This window comes from Zingiber officinale, chromosome 1A, assembly GCF_018446385.1.
Source record: "Zingiber officinale cultivar Zhangliang chromosome 1A, Zo_v1.1, whole genome shotgun sequence".
NCBI classification, from domain to species: domain Eukaryota; kingdom Viridiplantae; phylum Streptophyta; class Magnoliopsida; order Zingiberales; family Zingiberaceae; genus Zingiber; species Zingiber officinale.
In genome coordinates this window covers 19,505,536-19,531,751 of record NC_055987.1, presented here as the reverse complement: position 1 = coordinate 19,531,751, position 26,216 = coordinate 19,505,536, and the positions used below count along the sequence as shown (strand labels likewise).

General features: G+C 38.6%; 1 protein-coding gene, 1 long non-coding RNA gene and 1 other non-coding gene across 4 annotated transcripts; all 3 read right to left on the bottom strand.

Moving 5' to 3' along the window:
• Positions 1-1,195: 1,195 nt before the first annotated feature.
• LOC122039181 lies at positions 1,196-1,301 on the bottom strand. The gene has a single exon (XR_006128068.1). It is a non-coding gene; the product is annotated as a small nucleolar RNA R71 (small nucleolar RNA).
• A 17,071-nt stretch (positions 1,302-18,372) lies between these two features.
• Positions 18,373-20,209, bottom strand: LOC122020167 (glycerol-3-phosphate 2-O-acyltransferase 6-like). Its single transcript, XM_042577961.1, has 2 exons — positions 19,545-20,209; positions 18,373-19,463 (listed from the first exon to the last, which is right to left on the bottom strand). Exons 1-2 carry the CDS (start codon positions 20,157-20,159, stop codon positions 18,585-18,587), a joined length of 1,494 nt encoding a protein of 497 aa, XP_042433895.1. The 5' UTR covers positions 20,160-20,209; the 3' UTR covers positions 18,373-18,584.
• A 2,488-nt stretch (positions 20,210-22,697) lies between these two features.
• Positions 22,698-26,216, bottom strand: LOC122020161. 2 transcript variants are annotated; one of them, XR_006122129.1, is made up of 5 exons: positions 25,823-26,216; positions 24,986-25,048; positions 23,869-23,987; positions 23,522-23,638; positions 22,698-22,941 (listed from the first exon to the last, which is right to left on the bottom strand). It is a non-coding gene; the product is annotated as an uncharacterized LOC122020161 (long non-coding RNA). The 2 variants fall into 2 exon arrangements; XR_006122130.1 differs by lacking the exon at positions 22,698-22,941 and having other exon boundaries at positions 23,071-23,638; positions 25,823-26,213.

The following is a 26,216-nucleotide window of genomic DNA, read 5'->3' as shown; positions in this document are numbered from 1 at the left end:
TACTAGTGTAATTATATAGTTAAGACAAACTAATACTTAATTACACTACGACCTTCCAATGGTTTGTTCCTTTCCATCTTGGTCGTGAGCCACTGTTTATAATTTATAAGGTACTGATAACATGATCCTCTGTGTGTGACACCACATACCATGTTATCTACAATATAAATTAATTGAACAACTACATTTATCATAAATGTAGACATTTGACCAATGTGATTCTTATTTCTAGATAAATGTTTATACCAAAAGTTAGGTTTTTAGTATACATCCTAACACTCCTAGTATTATAATGAAACCGAAATCCTAGAGTCCCTTTTTCGAAGCTCAATTCCCTCAAAGGTTAATTCTCTCTCTCCTCTTTCTTCTTCTAAACCTTCTCCTTTTCTCTTAAATCACTCTCGTTAGTTTGCAAGCGCTAAAGTCAACTTTCGACCATCTAGATAACTCACTTTGCGACATCTCTAGTGCTTAATCAACAGTCCCCGTATATTCGACAAATCTTATATATTACTGACGACGAAACCGTACACTTGCGGTTGCGTAACAAGTTTTTGGCGTTGTTACCAAAGACTGTTCGCATTAACATTAGTAGATTAGCAATTTAGTTAACCTAGACTTGTGAATAGTTTATGTTTTTCTATTTTATATTGCAATTTATTTTCCGTATACATAATAAAAAAAACACTGCATTTTTTTCTTCTTCTTGCAATTTAAATTCTACATTGTCTTTCTTGTTTTTCATAAAACATTTTATTTCTTGTCTTTAATTCTTTATTTTATTTTTTCTCATAATTTTTTCAGATATCCATGAGCACTAAAATGTCAAGCAGGGTCTTAAGAGGTTTCTTTGCGCCCATTTCTATAACATTTTTATCTCCCATTGTGCAGCCTCATATTGAAGCAGAAAATTTCCAACTGAACCTAGAGTTAATTTCCATGATACAAAGTCATAAATTTGGAGGAGAAGTATCAGAAAGTCCTTATCTGCATCTTGAGACATTTCTAGAGCTTTGTGATATGGTGAATTGTGAAGGAGTATCAGCAGATGGAGTTCGGTTGATGGCATTTCCTTTTAGCATCAAGGATAAAGTAAGGACTTGATTATATTCTCTCCATCCTCAAAGCATCACAAGTTGGGAACAATTGGAGCAGCAATTTTTGAATTATTTTTTCCCTCCAAGCAGAATAATCTACATGAGGAGTTGCATCACAAATTTTGTTCAGGTGTATGGAGAATCATTATTTGAAGCATGGGGTAGATTCAAGAGTCTACAAAGACAGTGCCCTCATCATGGTTTGGAGAAATGGCTGATTCTATACATATTCTATAGGGGGATTTCTTTTTCAAATAAGTGTCTGTTAGATTCATCAACTGGAGGTTCTTTTATGGACAAGAGTATAGAAGAAGCTTATACATTAATTGATCAAGTGGCATTGAACCTCCATGGATAGTCGAGCAAAAGTTGGATGGAATCTCCCCCAGAAATTCAAGAAGTACATGCCATATATACAAGAGAGCATGTCAAACAAAATGCAGTTCAACCACCTAAGAATGATGAAATTCAGAAGTCACAGAATGAGGAGTTCAAACATTTGCGGGCAAGGATTAAGAGCATAGTTTCAAAATGGTTTAAAGAAGACTTTCCTCCTACATAGACAAGATCTAGTGTAAATGATAATGATCTTAAGTTGAGGTGGCAAGAATCTTTGGTTCCTAGAAGTATCTAGGGAAGTTATCTCTAGAAGTATCTTTGTAGAAACCAACGTGACTAAGACTTTTAATAAGTAAAAAAAAGTCACTAAAGAGGTCACAAGGGAAGTTATCCCTAGAGTTGACCTAGAGGAGGTGACCAAGGCATCAAAGAAGCCTAGAAAGGTCATTAGGAAGGTGTCTAGGGAAGTTATCCCTAGCGAGTACCTAGAACATCCAAGGAGCACCAATAGGTGTTGGTTCCTAGGAGCATATTATCTACACCCTAGATGGGTTAGAGAGTGTCAACTCTAATTAGAAGGCTAGTTAACCCAACCTTGATGAAGTTGACACTTGAGAACATTTTCAAGGTTTTTGTTAACCTTTGAAAATGAAGTGGATTAATTGATTACTTTGGAAAAAGTAGAATGTGTTAAAATTTGAAGATATGGACTTAATTTTAAATTGACACAACAAATCAAGAGTAAAAGAAATGCCAAGTTGGATTTTGGCATTTTCTTGAAGAAGGTGGGGGACAATCTAGATTTAAATGCTAAGTTTAGCTAAGAATTAAGGATACTTAGATAGTTAATTTAGGTATACATTATTAAAGCTAATTTTTTATGATTGTTTGTCCATCATATGCCATAACATCATATTTTGCATTCATGTTTATTATGAAAAACAAATAAAAATATCATATCATGTCATACATACATCATGTAGATATAGTAAGTTTTCTTTTGAAAATCATTTATGTTGATGTATGTCATTAATCATCATGCATTATTTTAAACTCCTTATATTTAAGGACAATGGCATTTACAAACAAGTGACATCCTAGGTGGATGTTCATATCTTAAAATACCTAGATAGATATGCATGATTCCTAGTTTAGTGCAAAACTAAAATCTACATCTCACAAAGACTATAAGTTGACTTGTATGTGATTTAGTACACATTAGATACAAGTGAGATGTTAGGATGATGAACAAAACTCAAGATGTTGACTTAGTGCATCTTGTTGAGTTTTGATTTCATCAAAACACATAGTTTTATGTTTGTCAATCATTGGGAAAGCTAATGTACAAGTCATGTACATTTAGCCCAAAGAACATGATTGGAAATTGATTTTAAAAATCATTTTAAATATACTTTGGAAAACCTTGGTGAAAGCTATCATTTGATAGTAATCACAATTGTATAGTTAGACACAAACTTGGAAGAAACATTGAAGTTTTTATAAGTTTTCAATTTTATGTCAATCTTTGAAAATAAGATGTATTTTTTTAGAAAATTATTTTTCCATGATAGTACATGCCTTAAATAATGTCTACATAAATTTTCATAATTTTTAAAATTTTGTATAATTTCTAGGACATTTCTGAATTTCATCTAAAATTGAATTTCATAAATTCAGAAGCCCAATAGATCAGTCGATCGATTGGGAGGTCTCAATCGATCAGCCGATCAATTGGGAGGTCTCAATTGATCAGCCGATCGATTGAGAAGGGATTTTCCACGAATAGAGCGTCGCGGAATCAATCAGCTGATCAATTGCCCAAGTCTGGATCGATCGGCCGATCGATTCAAAGGTAATTTCCGTAAACAGAAGCTTGCGGAATCGATCAATGGATCGATTCAATGACTTCAATCGACTGAGCCCTAACTCCAATCGATTGAAAAAGACTGATTTTAATTGTAAAAGTTTGATTTCAGCTTGTTAAACCATTTTTAGTCATGTTAACCATTCCTAACCCTTTGAAATACATTTATACACACTTAGGGAGAGTTTTCATGATGAAAACAAGAATGAAATGGTTAGGAAAGACTATGTTGAAGTTTAAGTTGAGGTTTGCATTCAAATATTGATTTTTGAACCTCAATACTTCAAATTTTGGGTTTCCTAAAGGTTTAGGGATTTCAAGTCATTATTGGTGCAATGATAGAAGTGTGGAGCATGTCTTTAGAAGGAGTCACTCTTTAGAGACATGGAAATATTTTTTCCAAAGCTTTAGAAGGGAGTATAACCTTCGGTTAAGTGTATGCTCAAGGATGAGCATTGAGTACGATGAAGGGTATGGGATTTTCATTGTAGTGTTGTGAATAACAAGTGAGGTTGTGAACAACGTGAAGATAACTCTTATAGAGAAGAGTTTTTGATGTGTGCCAATGGGGAGAAATGTAGGGTTAAGTTAGACCTTTATTACCTAAAAAGGGAGTTTGCCTTCTAAGAAAGAGAGAGAATGAAGGAAACCCTTATTCATACTTTGGCATGAAAAGAAGTTAAGGCTATGGGATTAGCCTAACTTAAAGTTATTGTCAAACATCCAAAATGGGGAGATTGTTGGTGCAATATCCTTGGGTCAAGGTTGGCCAGGTTAACTAAGCTTGAGTTGGCTCAAGTTTGAATCGTGATGTTTGGGTTTCGATATTTGATAATAAATGGAGATTGCTGGTGCAATAGCCCGATTGTGGAGACTGTTGGTACAATTCTCCTCTGATTAAGGTTTGACCATTTTGGTGTGAAGAAAAGTCAAGTATGTCAAGGTTGATTGGATACTTAACTGGGAAAGTCCTAACTAGAGGTTAGGCAGAGGCAAGTCCAATAGGAAGGTTGGTAGAAGTGGAAATCCAAGTGGGCAGTGTTGACCGGACACTTGGTGTGAAAGACCTGGTAAGTGAAGTCAGGCAGATGGAAATCCTAGTGAGTGAAGACAAGTGAAAGTTTTAGTGAGTGAAGCTAGGAAGATGGAACTCCTGGTGAGTGAAGCCAGGTGAAAGTCCTAGTAAGTGAAGTTAGGCGGTTGAAAATCTTGGTGAGTGAAGCTAGCAGATGGAAATCCTGGTGAGTGAAGCCAGGTGAAAGTCCTAGTGAGTGAAGCTAGGTGAATGAAAATCTTAGTGAGTGAAGCCAGGTGAAAGATCTAGTGAGTGAAGCTAGGCAGATCGAATGTTGGTGCGGGAAGCATCCGACGATCGAACCTGAGTTTTGATAATAGTAAAAGATTCAAAGGTAAGGTTATTTGTGATCTAATGTGCTTGAATAAGTTTGCAGGAAAAAGTCCTAAGGTATCTTAAGCAAAAGTCCTAGCTGCGGTTAGGCAGGCAGAAAACTCTAGGGGGTGATAACCCTAGGTCCTAGGGGGTGGTAATCCTAGGCAGAAAGCCTTGGCGAGTCGAGGTCTTCGGGCAAAAGTCCTAGAGTCGGAAACTCTAGGTGAAAATCCCGATGTCACGGATCGGGTGGAAAGTCTGGGCGGGTCGTGGAGCGGGCGTCCAGCGGAAAGACCTGAAGACTCGGGCGCTGAGCAAAAGCCCAGTCGATCTGGAGGATCGAATTGGCAACAGGTATACTCTCCTGAGTGAAGTAGGTGAGGACGCATTCCCCGCTGAGGGAATAGTAGGTGTCGGTTTGACCTAGGGTTTCCAGACAGGAATCCGAAGTCAGAACTAGACAGTCTGGTGACTGTCAGACATTTACATTTATGTTATTATTATGTGCTAACTTTGTATTACAGGGTATGCTTGGTATTTTGGGACTAACATATCTTGCAGGGATAAAAGAGCAAGTTTTACCTCGGATGAACAGTACCCGAGGTGCCCTCCATGGAGCATGGAGGCGCCTCGAGTGCAAGGGCTGAGGATTCTAAGTAGGGGAGCTGGAGGCGCCTCGGACGGCCTTGGAGGCGCCCTCAAGGGCATTGGAAGCGCCCTCAAGAGGATAAGCTGCGGGAGTTGCGGATCTTGTCCACGCTGTGAATCCGCCGGTGATGGAGGCACCCTCAAGGGCCTTGAAGGTGCCATCAACGACTTATATCAGCCAGTCTCGACCAGCAGCTTGAGACAACACATTCTAAGCAATCCTTTAGCTATGCACTGCTAACGAGACGATCCGGCTGAGCTATAACAAGACCCCGACGACCCGAAAATGTGAAGTTTCAATTTCTTATTGTCGGTATAGTTTTTTAGAATAGTTGTATTGTAATAATCTCTTGTAATATTTGTGAGCTTATAGTTGTTGCACAAAGTAAACGCTCAACGAGCGTGGGCCTTAGAGTAGGAGTCGCCACAGGCTCTGAACCAAGTAAATCCCTGTGTTTGCTTGTGTCTATGTATTTTGATTTCCGCTGCATTTATTCTAAGATTTCCGAAATGAAAAGTGAAAGCCATGAACGATATTCACCCCTGCCCCCCTCTAGCATTTTTCGATTCAACAATTGGTATCAGAGTGGGGTCGCTTCGATTTGGTGCAACCACCAATCAAGCATTTTTTTGTAGTGATTTTCAATTTTTCGGAGTCGATCGGAATCGGTATTATTGCCGCCTTCTGATCTAGTTTTTTCGTAATCAAATTTTTCCTCGAAGTTGGTGCAACACCACTTGAGTTCGAGTGTTTATTTTTTTTTTAACCCGCACTACTAAATCCAAGACCTAGTCTTGGAATCTTTGTTGTTTTCTGTGTGCGAGATTCATTTCTCAAATGGCCCATCAAGAATACTATAGCACAGTCTGACCACCGCTCTTCACCAGCGAAGATTTTGGCTACTGGAAAGGCCGAATAGAGTCATACATCCAGACCCAGTTCAAGATGTGGATGATCATCAAGACTGGGATCTCACTTCCACTCGACGGCTCAGGAAAACCAGTTTCATGCGAGAACTGGGACGCAAGTGTAATAAAAAAGGTCAAAGCCAACGCCAAAGCGACTTGCACCCTCCAATGTGGATTAACGAAGGAGGAGCTGAACCGCGTCGGCCCGTTCTCGAGCGCCAAAGAATTGTGGGAAAAATTGATCGAGTTGCACGAGGGCACGTCAGACACAAAGGTAAGTAAGTGTGACTTACTGTTTAATAAATTATATAATATTAAAATACAGGAAGGTGAGACGGCTAGCCAGCTTCATGCCCGTATACAAGATCTACTCAACGGACTCCACGTAATCGGACAGAAAGTTGAGAACCGCGACGTCCTAAGGTATACCCTAAATGTCTTTCCGAGGAATACCTTGTGGGCATCCATGGTAGATGCTTACAAGGTATCCAAGGATTTATCTTTAATTAAACTTGATGAATTATTTTCTGAATTTGAATTACATGAACAAATTAATGCTCATCCGGCCGAGAAGAGTATAGCTTTGATTGCAGGTACAAGCAGAGCGCGTGAACCAAAAGCAAGACGCAGAACCAAACCGGAGTCAGAAGAAGAACCGGACTCAGACGATGATGACGACGAGATCACAGCCGAACTTGTCAACTTGGTAAGAAAGCTCTACAAAAAGAAGAAGGGCTTCAACAAGGACATCAAGAAGGTGATCCAGTCCAAGGAGGTTCAACCAAGTTCAAAGTAACCTGCTACGGCTGCAACCAAAAGGAGCATATCAAAGCCAACTGTCCGAATCAAAAGGATGAAAAGAAGCAAAGAAAGAATAAAGCTCTGAAGGCAACTTGGGATGAGTCCTCATCAGAAGAGTCCGATGAAGAGCTTGAACAAACGAGCCTCCTTGCACTGACGGCTCGGGACCAAATCAATGAATCCAAAAGCGAGAACGAATCAGAAGTAGAATCAGAGAGAAGCCACAGATCTGTATCCGTTTCTGAAGAGCCCAACCCCGCTGTAAGTATTTCTCGATTGCATAACCTAATTAATTATCTTATGTGTAAATTAGCTAAATCTAACGTTAGGATCAAATCACTTCTAAAGGATGTAACAACCCTTAAAGAAGTGACTAACTCCGAATCCTTGACTGACCCTATTCAGACTGAAACCTCAACTCAAGTCCAAAATCTTGAGGAAGAGAATTCTAGCCTGAAAACTCAAGTCAAGGATTTGAAGATCACGTTGGAACAGTTTTCACTGGGTTCCAAGAATCTTGATTTGATTCTTGGAAAACAAAAGGTTGTATGCAATCGATCCAGACTAGAATTTAGGATAAAAAAGAAATATCATTTATATCTATCTCTTTTTAATAGAACAAACAAAAAACTAGTCCAAGCATGGGTCCCCAAGTCAAACTTGGTTAATCAAGTTGGACCTGGTCAATATTAGATCCCCAAGGATCAAGTCCATTACCTTGATAGACCATATTGAGGCTATAATCCAGGGGGAGCTAATAGAAAGACCATTGTTAGAATTATTTGATAAATGCTTTGTTTCTTCTGCTTTCATTATATGCTTAGATTAAGATAGATTAAGGACCCAGGCGTAATTTACACTTGATTAGTTAGTCCTAGGAGTTTCAAAAAGAAAAATTAAATATATAATTTTTTTGAAAGGCTTTGTCTATAAGTGGTGGATGATCCCATACCCAAGAAGACCTAATGTCTCACCACAGTCTGGAAGACAATCTTTGAAATGTGTATTTAATTGACTAATTGAAAAACTTAAGTCTAACTCAAATGTAAATTAGTCCTTAGACATAATCTAATACTTAAAGATAAAATTAACCATCTCACAACAACTTATAAGATTCCCTGATTGACAACTTATAATCGGGTGAGATGGACCTAGGATGAACCTAATTAGAATTTAAAATTAACTAACTTTACCCAATTAATTAACTTAATCAAATTAACTAACTTTACCTAATTAATTAACTTAATCAAATTCACTAACTTACCCTTAATTTAATTTAATAAATTTAACTTAACTAATTTTAATCGTAATTAATTTAACAAATTTTATCTTAATCTAAACTTAACACAAAAAAAGGAAAAAAAAAACAAAAGAGGGGAAACAAAAAATGCCTCGGCAAGGCGCCTCTCGAAGGCGTCTCCAACACAAAGGAGGCACCCTTGAGAGCGGGGGAAATTTCCCGCCAACCCGTCTTAGGGCGCCTCTGACCGAATACGTCCCATACACCCTTGAGGGCACCTTCAAGGGCAGTGAAGGCGCCCTCAACACACGAATTTTCAACGAACAGAGGCTTCTCTGTTCGCTGTTTTCTCACAAATCAACCACACTGAGGCACCTTCAACTCGAGTTTCTCCCCTCTAAACCTCATCAAAGCCTCACAATGCCTCCTAGGTATACCACAATCCATCTTAAATGATTTTTTTTGTGCATTTTTGTTGTTATATCTATGTGTGTTAAAAATTAGGAAACAATGTAATATTACGTCTACTTCCGGTAGTGCCTCATCTACCGATCCTAAGTTCCCCATTGAGCGACATAGGATTGAGTTTCTTGAGCATACATTTTCTCTAATTAAATGTAGATATTTGAATAGAATATTTTTTCTAGATATTGGCAGCCTGTGGTCCAGATGATTGAGTACTTTCAGCTTGGTAAGCTGGTTTACTGCAGTAATGCAGTAAATCAAGACTTATGTGCTCATTGAGAGGGTTGATGACCTGACCTATTCCACCAGAGTTGGTGGAAAGGATCTTCAGTTTACCCCTGCCTTGATATGTACTAGTCTAGGTCTTAGACCCTCTACATGCCTCTTTTTATGCTACCCTAGTAGGGATCTACCATTTGGCGAGCCCTACTCCCACATTACATTAGATACACTCTATATGTATTTTTATGGGGAGGAGAGACCACCTGTAGTTTCTAACTTCAGGTCACTCTCTCTTAGGGTCCAGGACTACATTATATATCGAGTCCTGACTACATGCATTTTGTCAATCACATCTCGGGACGTCCCGAAGATGCGTCCTTCTCATTCCTTCTTTTTGTATATCTTATGTCAGCATTTAGATATAGACATAGTATTACATATGTTTCATAACATCATTCATGCGGCTAGTCTCGTTACGTCCCTTGTAGTCCACATGCATTATTGTCATGTCTTGACATATATCTTCTCGACTTTAGGGATAGATACGACCCAGGGGACAGTTACCTCCCTTAGATCTTATGACGAGCTCGGCCAGCATCACCTTAGGTTAGCTCATATAGACATCACCGCTCAGGGGTCCTCCCATGGAGAGGTGGGCCACCGCCAGCTGATCCAACCGAGGATGAGGTTGTTGCTCCAGCCGAGGGTGTTGCTCCAGCCAAGGGCGCTGCTCCAGCCGAGGGGTTCGTCCTAGCCGGAGATGAGTATTTTTATCCAGCCGAGGGAGAGGAGGTGTTAGAGTTCACGCATACTGAGATGTTTGGGGATTCTCTCTCCAGCACAACCCACGACGTCAGTCCAACCCTCAAGTTCACTATCTGTCAAAGATCGACTTGAGGAGTCTTCCGCGCAGATACAGCAGACTGTCATAGATGGCTTTAGCTCGCTCCGAGGAGAGTTGACTGCTTTCCGAAGTGACTTCACTGCTTTCAAAGATGGCTTGACCACCAGGCTTGAGAAGTTCTTCCAGACTTCACGAGCCCCTAAGTGATCTCCACCGCCACCTGAGGATGATTGATTAAGACTATCCACTGTATATTATAGATAGTCTATATTTGGTACATTTCATCTTTATGCATTATTGCCTAGGACTTCTTTTATGCCTCACTTATTCTATTTTTTTTAAAGATTGGGTTATGTTGTTTTGCTTAGTTTTTTAAATCCCAAGAAACATTTTTTTTTTAAATTCAAATTAGTTTTTAAAATTTGGACTTAGCCTAGGAATTTACCCCCAAGAAAGCATGTACCCCTAGTTTTCAGCTAGAGCATCTCACAAGCACACTAGGATTACCTTGTTTGTGTATGAAAACACTTAGACTGGTGTGAGATGCCTAGGGTACTGTCTAGACTTCAGAATGCTTATATCTGTGTATCACAGTAAGTCTGGGTAATAAATACCAAATTTACATTAATCAAGTTAAGTTATCCTGTCTTAGTCAAATCTAACTGGATCATTGATTTAACTTGACTAACCAAGTGAAAGTTATTGCCTTTTAGGTAAGCAGCTAGTAGCTAATGGTTAGACATTTGGCTAAGAAAACTAAGTATTTAGTTTGAATTTTTAATTACTCATGCTTGGACTTTAGGACTTTGGAAAAGAAAACTAAAATTTTCTTTTAACAAAATTGTCTTACTCTTTTTGGTTCTAAGTGAAAATGGACTTAGCTAAAGGTTATACAAATTGATACTATTTAAGCCAAGTACTTTTCAAATTTTAACTAAGTAAAATTGCTGTTTGAAACCCTAAAGTGTTTCTTTTTGAAAAATTCCTTTTTAAAAAATATTCTTAAAGTTTTATCAAAATTTTTTTAACTCAAATTTAGCTAAGTTATTTTTCAAAGTCAATAAACTTTCCCTTAGCTAAACTACTTTTCAAACTTAGTTTTTGAACAAAACATTTTTCTTTAAGGAAAATAATTTTTAACGTTAGGTACTGATTTTTTTAATCTATTCATTTACTTAGCTAAAAATTCTTACAAGAAAATTTGTTCTAAAAGCTAAGTGTTTATCAAAATATTTTAAGTATTTATTCAACCTCCTATTAAACTAAATTAGTTTTAGCTAAAGTTTCTTTTCTCATATTTTTAAAAAGCTAAGTTCTTATAAGCTAAATTCTTATCACTCTTAAAATTTGGTCTTTATCAATTTGTTGACAAATCAAATTTTTTTAAAGTGTTGTCAAACAACATTTTCTTACTCCTTCCCTCACAAAGTTTTTTTTTGATATATGGCAAAGGGGGAGAGTATAAGAAAATTCAAATCTAAAAGTCAAGTATAAAGAAAAATCTAAAGAGGGGAGCTTTTATTAAGGGCGAGTTTTTCACTTAAATTTATTTATACTTGCGCTATTATTTAAATTCAATTATGCTTGCGCTGTTCTTAAATTCTTTATAGCGTTATTCTTTTTTCTTTATGTCTTTTTACTTAACTTTGAATGTTTGTTGCCATAATAAAAAAGGAGGAGATTGTTGGTGCGGGAAGCATCTGATGATCGAACCTAAGTTTTGATAATGCCAAAGGATTCAAAGTTAAGGTTATTTGTGATCTAATGTGCTTGAATGAATTTACAGGAAAAGTCCTAAGGTATCTTAGGCAAAAGTTCTAGCTGCGATTAGGTAGGCAGAAAACCCTAGGGGATGGGAACCCTAGGTCCTAGGGGATAGTAACCCTAGGTGGAAAGACTTGGCAGGTCGAGGTCTTCGGGCAAAAGTCCTAGAGTCGGAAACTCTAGGTGAAAATCCTGGTGTCGCTGATCGGGTGGAATGTATGGGCGGGTTGTAGAGCGAACGTCCAGCGGAAAGACCTGAAGACTCGGACGCTGAGCAAAAGCCCAGTCAATCTGGAGGATCGAACTGGCAACAGGTATACTCTCCTGAGTGGAGTAGGTGAAGATGCGTTCCCCGTTGAGGGAACAGCAGGCGTCGGTTCGACCTAGGGTTTCCGGACGGGAATATGAAGTTAGATCCGGACAGTTCGGTGACTGTCAGACATTTACATTTATGTTATTATTATGTGCTAACTTTGTATTGCAGGGTATGCTTGGTATTTTGGGACTAACATATCTTGCTAGGACAAAAGAGCAAGTTTTGCTTCAGATGAACAGTACCCAAGGCGTCCTCTATGGAGCTTGAAGGCGCCTCGGGTGCAAGGGCTGAGGATTCTATGCAGCGGAGCTGGAGGCGCCCTCCAAAGGAGCTGGAGGCGCCTCAGACGACCTTGGAGGCGCCCTGAAGGGCATTGGAGGTGCCCTTAAGAGGATAAGCTGCGGGAGTTGCGGATCTTATCCGCGTTGTGAATCCGCCAGTAATGGAGGCGCCCTTAAGGGCCTTGAAGGTGCCATCAATGGCTTATATCAGCCAGTCTCGACCAGCAGCTTGAGACAACACATTTTAAGCAAACCTTCAGTTGTGCACTGTTAACGAGACGATCCGGCTGAGCTATAACAAGACCCTGACGACCGAAAGCTGTGAAGTTTCAATTACTTGTTGTCGGTATAGTTTTTCAGTACAATTTTATTGTAATAATCTCTTGTAATATTTGCGAGCTTATAGTTGTTGCCCAAAGTAAACGCTGAACGAGCGTAGGCCTTGGAGTAGGAGTCGCCACAGGCTCCGAACCAAGTAAATCCCTGTGTTTGCTTGTGTCTTTGTGTTTTGATTTCTGCTGCGTTTATTCTAAGATTTTCGAAACGAAAAGTGAAAGCCACGAGCGTTATTCACCTCCCCCCTCCCTCTAGTGCTTTTCGATCCAACATGGAAGTCCTGATGAGTGAAGCCAGGCAGTGGAAATCCAAGTCGGTTAAGGATGACCGAATATCTAGTAATTGTAAGTCCAAGTGGGTCAAGGTTGACTGGACACTTGACACGAGACCGAAAGTCCAAGTAGGTCAAAGGGTTGACCAGATACTTGGCACGAAGAGAAAAATTCAAGTGGGTTAAAGGGATTGAGCGGGCATTTGGTGAAGAAGTCCTAGCAGGTCAAAGTTGACCGGATCCTAAGCATGAGGACTTCCAACCATAGTTTGTAGAATCACGATCCTACGCAGGATCGATTTAGGGTCAGGATCGGATCGGTCAGGATCGGATCGTAGAATCGTACGATCCTACCAAAACCCCTTAAAATCTTATCATACATGATTAATAATTAGAAAAAATACCTAAAAATATCATTTACATATAAATAAATAACTAATTTTGTATATATATGCAATCATTTACACTCAACACCTCAAATTATATTACTACATGTACAAATTTAAATTAATTTGTAATTCAACTAACATTCTCTTATAGTAATAATATTTATATTTTCATATCATAAAATGAAAAAAATATAAAATTTCTATTAATACAATAATAATAACACATTCAATGTAATAAATATTTCCTTTGTTTATAAGATAATTCAATTTACAGGCCAACAAAGCACCTAACGTATATAATAGAAGCTATTGAATCCTTTGATTCAAATATGAACACCGGAAATAATCTTCTAAAGACTGGTTGATGTCACACAATACTAGATAATAGGCATCCAAAAACTTATTATTTTGAGGAAAATAAATGACAGAATATTATTGATAAAAAACTAACTCAAAAATAGTTAAACATATGTTTAAATAATTTAAACCCCTAATAAGATGAGAAAAAGATAATAAAAAAAAAAGATAAAATCTCCTAGACATCTGAAAAGGATTTAAATGATATTTTTTTGCTTTGAAATAGGGTGGTTAAGGATAAATTTTGAAATTTATTAAAGATCTCTGAACGAGCTTTGATTTGATATATTATAGGCCCCATGGTTCAATCCGAGTCAAAAGTTATATGACCTCTCAAAGCTTCCACCGATCCTGCTCCGATTCTACTCCGATCCTACCGATTCTGTTCCGATCCTACCGATCCTGCTGTGATTCTGCTGCAAAACTCAATTCTGCACGATCCTGGATCGATTTTGGGTTTCCGGATCGTAGAATCGTACGATCCTACGATCCGGATCGCGATTTTGCAAACTATGCTTCCAACATATCACAGTTGACCGGATGTTGGGTTTGGGAACCTTGGACTTGGTTTAGGCAAGTCAAGGTTGGTCAATCGATCAGCTGATCGATTAGACCATAGCTCAATCGATCATCCAATCGTTTGGGAGTGTGCCGCGAGTGGAGGCTGGCCCAATCGATCAGCCGATCGATTGGGAAGCATTATCGCGAGCACAGACAGGTCCCTAATCGATCAGCTGATCGATTAGGCACCGCCAATCGATCCGCTGATTGATTGGGGTTGATTTATTGCGAAAACACGAGGAAGGCTGAATCAATCAGCCGATCGATTCAGGCCTTTTTCAATAAGAGCACAGAGGCGCTCTGAATCGATCGGTCGATCAATTCAAGCCTCCTCAATCGATCGGCCGATTAATTAAGATGTGACCGTTACGTAGGATGCAGGTTTTGGACTGCTGAGATCGTTGGGATCTGACGTGGCAATCGATTGGAAGCATGCCCAATCGATTGGGAGCCTTAGGAACGTAGATGTAAAGGCAATGACGAGTTCAAACGTTGTAGCGCTTTCTCCCGATTCTTGTACGAGATTTCTCTATTACTCATAGACTGACTTCATGCTTGGAAGAGAAGTGTTGTTGCACTTTCCAGAGTGTCTAGAGGCGTCTTCATCAACAAGAGAATCAAGTAAGAAGAGGTTTTAGTTTGTATTCTTGTATTTACTTCTTGCTTAGTGTTGTAACTTGTTGTGTGAGTTTGTATGAGATTTCTCCACCTCCGATAGTTAGCACCAAATGGCCCTAATAGGTCTTAGTGAACTATGACATGAAGTTTCTACATTGAGGTGGTTTATTTGCTGATGCAATCTGAATAGTTACAACAATCTGTCTATTACTTGAAATGGTCAACCAAACTTCTACTGAGCAGTTGTTTACTGAAGAAGGTCCCCATGAATACATAGCCAATAAGATGACACCAACAATATAAAACCACACAAGAAGATGATATATGAACATCAACAATATGAAACCAGACTACAAAATCATTAACATAACACCAATAGGCTAAAACCGAGTTGGAAATATTATAGAGGAACATCAACAATGTTCAATCAACAACATAGAAACAACAAATTTCACCAAGAACATAACATAAATTTCACAAAACTTTGAGAAATCAAGTCCAGTTTGATAGCTTGGGTACAAATTCAATAGTACATCAACAATTGGTTTCTTGATTCACAAACCTACAAAACTCCCAGCTAACATAGGATACAAATTCAAACATCAAAAAGATAAACTATGCTAAAAAGAGAAACAATTACATTACAAGTAGAATAACAATGCTAATAGCAATTTAACAGTGCTAATAGCAATTCCATGTTCTTCTAAAAGTCCATTTCAACTTTAGAACCAACATATATATGCATCACATACCTTCTTTCGGGTCTTTGCAAGTGATTTATTCACAATTTGTTCAACCTTAGGTTGTTTCCTCTTTGTGGGTGGACGACCTTTGGTTCTTACTTTCAATGGAGAGTGTATCGCTTTTGCCCAAGATGTAGATGCTTCTTCAAGTTGTTTAGCCCTTGCTTACCCATTCTCCATAGCAATAATAAGTTTTTCCTTAGTGTTTTTCATGATTTCTACCAAAACAGAACAAATCTCGCCACTTTCGACTCCAAATTGTTGAACCTCTTGCATCAATGGGGTGAGAGTATTATACCAAGTCTTTTTCCACTATAATCATAATCATCATATATGTTACTGATGCTTTGATACCCACGCTTAATATCTTTGCGTCATCGGTCCATAATATAACTCTTAGAAACCTCAATAACTTTCATTCTCATTAACACTTTGATCACACGCCTACATAAAATTCCTCGGAACTCAAACAGACAACACACACACTTCAATTGACAATCTAACTCGGTATAATATACCCTAAAGGAAACTTCTCTTCCAGGTTGTCCATTCTTTCCCAACATATTTTCTACTACTTCAAATATTAAAGTTGTCCCTTCTTCCCTCAACAAAGAGGCATCGCAAAACATCAACCTTCTTATTTCATTTTGGAACAACTTAAATATGTTGTTAGTGTAAGCATTTTGGAATTGTCTTTCAATAGAATGATCAAGAATAACTGGCATGATAGAATTAAAAGAAACAAAATCTAACTTTTTTTTCATTCTCAATATTCTTCTTCAATGCACTATCATACTGCTCAATAAATTGCTTCAAAGATGTTTTAGAATGAACATAGTCATCAAAAAATGTATTCATACTTTCACTTCTTTAAGTTATGGACATATCATCCCAAAAGTGATCTTTAACATACACAGGTATCCATCTATTTCATTCCTCATACAAAAATTTCAACCAATCATTATTCTCCAACTTAAACTTCTCAATCATTTTTAACTAGTTCTCATCACACTCATCAATTGTAAGCGAGTTATAAATAATGGTCTTTAATTGTTTCTTTATCGTTTTGTATTGAACATGACCACCTAACTTCACTGGTAGTTTTTTCATAATATGCCAAAGATATAAACGATGATGAGAATTCGTAAATACCTCTTCAATTACGATTGCTATTGAATGGCATTGGTCCATAATTATAGCCTTTGGAGCATATCTATGCATACATGTCAACCACGAGTTGAACAACCATGTGAATATTACTAAGTTTTCACTTGATATTAACCCACATCCCAACAAAATAGATTGCCTATGATGATTCACCCCAACAAATGGAGCAAAAGACATGTTATAACTATTAGTTAAATAGATTGTATCAAAAGTCATGACATCACAAAAGTAATCATACGCAACCCTACATCTTGCATCTGCCCAAAAAATATTTTTTATTCGAGATTCACCATCCAAATCCAGCACATAAAAAAAAGTTCGAGTTCCTACTGTGCATGCGGTAAAAATAATTACTCAAAGCTTCAGCATCTCCTTCCCCTAACCTCAACCTTCTAACTTCTGAAATATAATTTATACATTTTCTCTCATCAAATGATAAATTCTCATAACCTCTAGCCTCAACTACATAAGAGTGAAAATTTTTGCTTAAAATTATTCCAGCTTGATCATTTAATTCCAATTTTCTCTTCGTAACTTAATACAATACTTTATTACATATAAAATGCCGTGACTTTCCAGAACTCAAGATATGATTATGTTCAACATCTACACTAGTTATCACAAAGTTCCCATCATTTCGAAGAGCTACATTAATCTTAACTTTGCAATTTATCTTACTAGAAGGTCGAGGGTGTAAAACATTTTTAGCTTGAGATACTTTCTTATGATTTTTGGCACATCCAATAGAAAAATATTTTTATTTTCCATCATCTCCATTCCTACAACCTAATTTCAAAATACCGAAACCAACATTGGTAGCATAGGAATTATAAAATGTACGAACTTCTTCTTCAGAGGAAAATATCATTCCAATCTCAGGTAGCTTGACTTCTTCGACGGTAGATAGAGATGGGTCTTGATCCGCATGGTTGGTGTTATCCTTCATCTCATTCGAATCAATTTTTTTTTCTTTCATGACACTTTCTTCACCTACATTTATTAAGAGAAAAGTTAATAACATAAACCAGCAAAGAAACAGAGAACAAACCTTGAAAAGTGATCAATATGTCTGCACGAAATTATTTGTATCTGTATGTACAACTTCCACACATTTCAGAAAGAGTCATGCTAGATACTTTTTTTACAAGCTCTCTTATCAACATTCTTTCTAAACACTTACAGATACATATATGTACAGTATAATTACAACGATTCTGTCTAAACATGAGCCAAAAATAAAAATATATATATATAAAAGGCATGATTTTGCAAATCAATAGGGTGTAAACTGCTCACACCTTGTTGCTGCTTGATTCTGAACGAGAAAGAGAAATTATGGCTGAGAGTCGCGGAGGGAGGTCGGTCAGTGGAGGAGGAAGGATGAGGTCGTCGATTACTCTTGGGCTCAGAAATTAATAGCCCTCCAGCTGGGTCTCAACCCTAATTTTGTGAAGAAGAGAGAGACGGTGAAGGAGAGCTTGTAAGTCACGAAGGAAGAATTTTGTCGTGAAGGAGAAGAATCAGTAGGTATCATCGGTTGCTCTGAGTCTCGTTCTTAATTTTGTGAAGGAGAGAGAGGCGAAGAAGAAGAAGAAGAAGAAGAGTAGAGGTAAATATAATTTATGTCAACTTGGTCTCATTCATATGAATCACCAGTTGGATCACAGACACGAGTCATGGAAAAAAAATAAAGACAAGTATCAATTTTTCTTCACTCTTGTCACACAGTCTATCGTACCCATCCAATTATGTCCCTGGAGTCTTGACATGACATTGTTTTTATGGTAAGAAGAAGAGACTAGTATACTCTAGAGAGAGAACAAATAGGACTTTTAAAATAAATTTCTACACGTTTAAAGTTTTCACATGAATTTTTCTCTTCGCACAAACAATAGTAGGTTAAAAAAAAAAAATCCACACCGCTCCGAATTAATTAATGTCTGATTATTACTCGGCCATGAATTATGATTTTGAGATTTGGCGCTTGGCCGGAACAGTGCCGTCGGTCCCTGCGAGCATCCCATACTTATCCTTTCTGGTGAGGCTCGTGCATTCGAACCCCAATGCCGACCCGATCGACCGCTGCACGTAATTGGCTACCTCGATAGCCGACTTCCCGCCGGCGCAAGTGAGCTTCTGCGGGAGCTGTTCCAGGAACGTTACCTCGTACGTTGGCCGTGGATTCATGAAGAAGAAGTAGGGGTCGAACGCCTTCCACCCCCGCGCCGACGTACCGTGGAATATCCCCTGCCTCGTGTTCACCGCCACCGGCACGATCCGGTCGGTGAGCTCCGCGAAGAGTGCGCTGAAGCGCAGCACAAATGGCTCTCGGCACGTCGTCCCCTCGGGGCAGATCACCAGGTCGCCCTCCGCCAGCAACTGCCGGATGCGCTCCGCGTCCTGTTCCCGATCGCGCGTCAAAGCCACGGCCTTGATGGGCGAGATCAACTCCGAAAGCTTGCTGATGCTGTAGGTGACGCAGCTGACCTTGCGGCCGAGGGCCACGGCGGCCATCACTGGGTCGAGCATCGTGCGGTGGTTGCACACAAGGAGGACACCCGGGTGTCCCGGCTTCGGCGGCGGCGGCGGGGTACCTCGGACGACCAACTTGTTGCCGAGGAACTTGTAGGTGTAGAAGACGACGCGCTCTGGCAGGGGGATGTTGACGTAGATTCGGAGGACGGCGAGTGCGAACCCGAGCGGCATCCAGAGGAAGGTCAGCAGAGCCACCACGGGAGTCGGCCGCTGGGCCAACCGCCCATCGTGTAGGATCACAGGGCGGAGGAGTTGCCCCTGCTCCGCCGGCTTGTTCTTGGTGCTCCGCCGCACCATATACCCTTCCTGCCACCACTTGGTTAACCATATCACAATTTTGTGAACAAGTAAGAGAAAAATAAAAAATCAGAATCGTGACAGTAAAACCTTGCAAAGTGACAGGAAATGGCGATCATCCTCTGCATCGCCAATGCCCAAATCCGGCAAGTTACCATCTCCCAACTCCTCCACTGCCTTTCCCTTCATACTACCAGCGACAACACCCGGTTTCGCGACGAACCCAGTCGCCCTCCCTGACTTGTTCACCTCCAACTCCGTCCCCATCACTATCTCGACCCCGAGAAAACCCTTCGCGAACGGCTCCACCATCATTCGGGGTGCCTCGGTCACGATAATCCTCTTCCCGAAGCACTTAAACACGCGCCAAGTCTCCTGGTGCACGTCGTCGGAGAAGAACCTCGGCAGCACGGCTCGCGCCACCATCTCCACGTCCCTCAATTTGAGCCCCGCCACGGCGACGAAGACGAGTAACTTCGTCGCTGACGATTCGGAGAAGCAGCTCAAGATGAAGGCTACGGGGTAGCACGCGAGGAGGAGGACCCCTCGGAAAAAGCTGCCGGCTTCAATGGCGACGAGCATGTAGTAAGCGAAGAAGCTGCGAGAGCAGAGGAGAGTGCCGACGAGGTCGGCGGCCGCGGTCTGGTTGGACCGGTCGTCCTCCGTGCTGCATTTCTCGATCGACTTGAAGCGGTCGAATCCCATTTTTCCAGTTACCTTGAATCTTTCGAGAGCTAACAATGATCCTTGTTGATCGATCACGTAGAGATGAAATGTGTGATTTATACGGTTGATTTCGTGAACTCACGCCAAAGGTTTCATTAATTTCTTACCAAATTTGTCTACGTGGTTCTGTAAGTTAACCAGGTTTAACTCATCAAGAAAGATGTGGAATTGGATTTGTTGTGGCCCAAATAATAATCTGTTCGACTAAATTAATCCCGTGGGTTGATCTGGTTTAGTGCGACACTCTGGGTTTACTTGTGTGATGGGAGGACAAATGATGCTTATTGGTAACTCATGAAAAAAAACAATAATTATAATGCGAAAGGTTGTATATACAATTACAGGTTGTTGGTTGGGTGGATATTATTTTGTCTTTATTATTTACAATAATCTCAATATTTTCTTTGAATTTAAGCAAAATCCTCACCTACACTAACTTCTCGATCAAAATAAAAAAGGGCGAAGTGCTAAATGTTGGACAATCTTATGCTCGGAGATTATAAATTACAGAAAAATTTGTTGAATTGAAATTATAAATTCAACTTATCTATTGAACCATCTTGAGCTGATTGTCGGCCTTGAATGTTAGACCGAGCTACTAGTTGTCCTCACACGAGAGGGGCTTCTCTAGTTGCAGTCAAGTTCTACCGAGTACCTCGTCAATCGAGTACTTTGAGTGCTGAGTACTCCAAGTGCAAATCGCCGAGTAGTCTCGAGTGCTGAGTCACCGAGTACTTTGCTCGAGTGCTGAGTCATCGAGTACTTTGAGTGCCGAGTCAGAAGAGATGTCGCTCGTCTACTGAGTAGATTATCAAACGACGAATCAAGAGAGAAGTCGCACGACTGCCGAGTAGATTGCCAAATGCTGAGTCAGAAGAGAAGTTGCTTAACTACCAAGTAGATTGTCAAATGCCGAGTAGATTGTCAAATGCCGAGTAGATCATCAAATACTAAGTCATGATAGAAGTCGTTTGAATATCGAGTTTTGCCCGAGTGCCAAGTACTCAAGCGTGGAGATCAAATGCTCGGGAAAGTAGTTTCGAGTGGATTTCAAAGTGATTAGGAACTGGGAAGCCTGGTTAGGAACAAAATTGCCAAATGCTCAGGAAATATTCTCGAGTTCGAGTTGGAGAACCAGAAGTTGAGGTCTACATTGGACGAATTGTCATTAAAGCATATTCACCCTTCCTTCGGCGGTGCTTTGAGGTCGTTGTGGGTCGTGTGTTCCTTAGGATATAATGACACACAATAAATCTCCACTAAGCACTGGTTATCGCGGTGAACTGAGTTCGTACCAAAATACTCTCTCAATGATTTTGTCATTTGGAACTGCACGGTAGAGAAGGAAGGTTGGGGAACGAAGGAGGAATAATTTCTATTGCTAATGGCCTCCTTATAAGGAGCTCAACCTTTGGCGGTAGTAAATAACCGAATAAAGATTATTCAATGTCTTTATTCGCCAACCTTGAAACGCTAGCCGCTCGTCGGTTGTTTCAATCGACAATTATTGATTCTCATTAATCATATTTAATGTATCCGTTACATTTAAGCAAAAATAATAATTTATACAGATGACAAAATATTAGTTGATTCACTTGAAAAAACTATACTCTGGCTGGTTTGACATTCGACATGCATAGGTCATGCTCACACATGAGTTGACTTACTTTACTACAATCCGGATCTTGGATTTACATCCCTGCTCACCCACTCATGAGAGAGAACATTTTCCCATGTATTTGTTCACAACTTACTTGCTGGTGCAATAATATAAACCAACAACCTTGGATTGAAACTTCTAATGTGAGACAAATTCTCATACGCAATGAAATTCTCTCTATCCACCTTTTTATTTATATTTATATTTTCAACAATCTCCCACGTGAATGAAAAAAATATATGATAGCATTCAACAGTTAAGTCTAATATAAGACAGGTAGGTTTTATCCTTTGAATATTCCCTTGTGAAGATATTTTACTTACTGCTGACAATAGACATGATTTTCTTAAACTGTTCTGTCATCTATATAAACATTAGAATATCTCACCTAAGACTCTTCCTAATATAACTCAGTTCTCACGAGTATATTTGTCCTTGCCACTACAAAAAAAAAAAAAAAAAAAAAAAAAAAACTGAAAGACAACGCTTTTTATGCGTTGTCTATATGGTTGAAAAAATATTGTTAAAAGTACTATAGCTAAAAGACTACTCAAAGACAACACATAAAAAGTGTTGTCATTTTTTACAAAGACAATACTTTTACAATACTTAAAAAGTATCATCGTTTTTAGCAAAAACAACGCTTATACAACCGAATAAAAACATTGTCTTTTTTTAACAAAGAAAACATTTTTTAATGGATAAAAAAATGTTATCGAAAACTGTTGTTTGTATAAAAGTCATTTGTTTTTCTATTTACAAAATCATTGTCTATTATATTTATATCACCAATTACTTAATTAAACCCTTATAACACCAATTAAAATACTATGAAAATACAACAAATCAATCTTCTTACTATTGAACTAGAAACGTATCATACAATTCAAACAAAAAATATGTAGACATATTCCACAAACTTTGAATCCATGTTAAGTCTATATAAAAGTAAAAAACCCTATATACTAGACATGCATATTAGTTCCAACATATCTTACCTCTTGGATTGAATCTTTTTGATAATATTGCATCTTTTCATAAATATATGAGTATCCTTCTTGGAGAAACAAAACCCCACTTTTAATTTCTTTTCATATTCATCTGTGAGGAAGAAAATTATTACATTATAATTAAGATGAAACAACTCACATAATCAATACATTAAATTATTATATTATAATTAATATGAAGCAACTCACATAATCAATACATTAAATTATTACATTATAATTAAGATGAAGCAACTCACATAATCAATACATTAAACCCAATGAATATATTTGACAAAGACAATAAGCTCACAATAGATACAACATCTATATATTAAACTCAAGACAATAAGCAAACCCACATAATTAATACATTAAACTCAATGAACAGATTCTACACTTTCCAACATAATCAATACAGTAAACTCAACCAATGAAATCCAGAGTGAGCAGAAAAGTAAAGCCATTCTCAAGACAGGCATGACTACTGATCCATGGCATGGGAAATCAAAAGCAGCAGCAAAGAAAAGTTATTCTCATATATTAATTTGAATGAAATATTCACCAAATTTATGCAAAATTTATAGTAAATGCATAATGGAAGCAGCTAGGGGAAGGATAACAATGAACAACAAAGTTTAACAAGAAGCAGCTAGGGGAAGGATAACAAAACTAAGGTTTCTGATACTTACAGCCATTACGGATCTGAATTTCTAGACCGTCATCACCTCTTGTAGGATATTGAGGACTCGCCGCACGATAGAATTGTCGATCCAGCCAAGGCGACAAGACATATCAACTGCCATCACCTATTTATCCATTCATTGATTGAAACTTTTAGAAACAAAATACATATGAATAAACAAACTCACTATTTTAAAATACATACAACAACAACTAACCTTATCCCACTAGATGGAGTCGACTACTATTTTAAAATACATATGAATAAGGACATATGTAACAATAAGTATCAAGTAAGAAAATCTACAAGAAACAAACAGAAGACAAGAATAAAACGTGCAAACTCAAGACTCACATGTCCAAATGTATGCCCAAAGTTCAGGGTTGCTCGGATACCTCTTTCTTTCTCATCTAAGGAAACAACCTTAGCTTTGTTCTCACAAGATTGATAGCATATGCTAGGGCAGTGGATCTCTGAACAGTATAAAAAAGGATAAGACTCGCTCATACAAGCTAAAGTTTAGAATAAGCATAGAATACAGAGCAATGCAAGGCAAAATGTAAAAAAGATAAAAATGATAAAGTGTAGATCTACAAGATGGCAGTTCATTCTTAATGCAACAAAAGAGATATCTCAAATTATTTAACAAGTTGCAAACAAGCAAGAAATATTTTTTTAATACTGGCATTTGAATGGAGAATAAACATCAGTATCTAGATTCTTTCACTAGTTTAGAAACTTGAATTCAAGTGGCATTTCATCATTTCTTTCCGTTAATAGAGTTATGCTTTCTTTACCGATTCAACAAAAAGCAACCTTGACAAGTGTCTCATGTAAGGAACAGAACATTCAACCATTTTCCAGCAAACAACATGAACATTCAACAACAAAGGTTCCACCTTTTGCATTGATTGGATTTGTATTTTTAGGAGATGGCAAATATCTAGATTCATCTCCATGGGAACCAGACAATGAATGATTCAGTGAAAAATCATAATGCATGCTCAATGAATCAGTCCCAGTGCTAGCATTACTTAGGGTTGCCATACCATTCTACATCACAAGCGATGAGGAATCGATGTTAACACCAAACAAGTGATGGCTCTGGGTCACAACGTTACCATCTTGATCCACCATGCACTCCCTTCCAGGAAATGGTGGCAATGCAACAGAATGCTGAGAAAGGCTAGTTTGTGTCACACCTAATTGTTCTACCCGAGGCATGATAGATTGATCTCCAACAGGGAGTGGTAGCATTGACTCACTTGACCAAGCAGTGTCTAGCACAGTTAGCGATGCTCAATGACATTCATTTACATCGAAGGATTAATAGCAAAAAATTGGAACGGGAACTTAGACCACCAATGATGACAAATTATTATAATTATTGATTAAGTACAACAAATTGTATATATAGCTTGATACGGTGAACATTTCAAGCTATAATCAACAAAAAATCCATATAACTCACCATCTTGTTGCTGATTTCCAAGACCTGATGGTGAGAGTTTCATCTTCTTATTTAATGGAGAGACTGCAACACAGGAACCAAAAAATTACACCTCTAGCCTTGAAGTTCCACACTTTGGTCTAAGAAAGAAAAAACATTTTTGTGAAAAGGAACTTGAATAGAAAGAATTTTCTTTCTCTTTCACACAACAAAACATCTCTATGATTATATTCAACTCTGTAAAATATCATCACTATCATTCTTTCATCATCACCAAATATTTTTAATTGGCATGGAATCTACCGAGCTGAGACTATTTAGAATAGAAACAAATCAAAATAGAATGGCAAGCTCAATCTTCTGGGGAGAGGGAATGAGAAATTTTTTCCAAAGCCAATCCAAGTTCCAAAAAAGTTCTAATTCAACATTTTTAGTCCAACAATTAACTATGTAAGCCCTCGCTAAAAGATTTGCAATTTCTTAGCAAGAAACATGTTTTTATTTTTCAAGAGATCCTGCGCCTCTCAGCTCAACAAAGTTGCAAGTAAAAAACCATTCTTTATTGCCCAATCAACGTAAAAAAAAAAAAAAATCGTCCAAGTTCTCAGACGACAGAACAAGGTCAATGAACCATAAAACAAGCAAATGAAAAATCGCAATAGATAACTCAACCAATCAAATCAATCTGAACCCTACCAACGAAGAATTAGAGAATGAAAAGCATCAACAAGAAACCTACCATCGAGCTTCAGAAAGGAAAGAAACTCTAAAAAAAATATCAAAAGCCAGCTAAGAATCCGAAGGGGGAGGGAGGACATCGGCAGAAAAGTACTAACTACAAGCCACCTTAGATCTCACCTCAGGAACTCCCTTCTCGACCCGAACCAGCACCAATAGCTACCCAAGCACCAAAAGGAGCTCCTTTCGTTCACCTAACATCAACGTCGGCCCCGATCTCGACCTCAGACCTCCCAAACAAGTTGACAGCTAAAACGAGGAGAACCTAGAGCAATCTCCACCTCCCAAAAAGGCTTCATTTTGAACCCCAGGTAGCTCAGCGCCCCAATGCCGCTAACCAACGCCGCACTCCTGGATCTCAGGCGCAGGACGAGTATTTAGGAAGCGGCTTTATCAAGGTAGAGTGGTTCGATTGTAGTATTAGTCACCACTAAAATGCTCTTTCTAATACATTCAAGAAAAAGTGCAGCACACAGCCAGCGTATCCGGTTACCAGGCCGCCATTGATACATGT

Bases quoted from the DNA above. Each gene is read 5' to 3' on its own strand.
- LOC122020167 (XM_042577961.1), bottom strand. From the start codon at position 20,159: ATGGGATTCGACCGCTTCAAGTCGATCGAGAAATGCAGCACGGAGGAC. The intron at 19,464-19,544 runs GTTTTACTGTCA...AAGTGGTGGCAG, and splicing joins ATTTCCTGTCACTTTGCAAG to GAAGGGTATATGGTGCGGCG.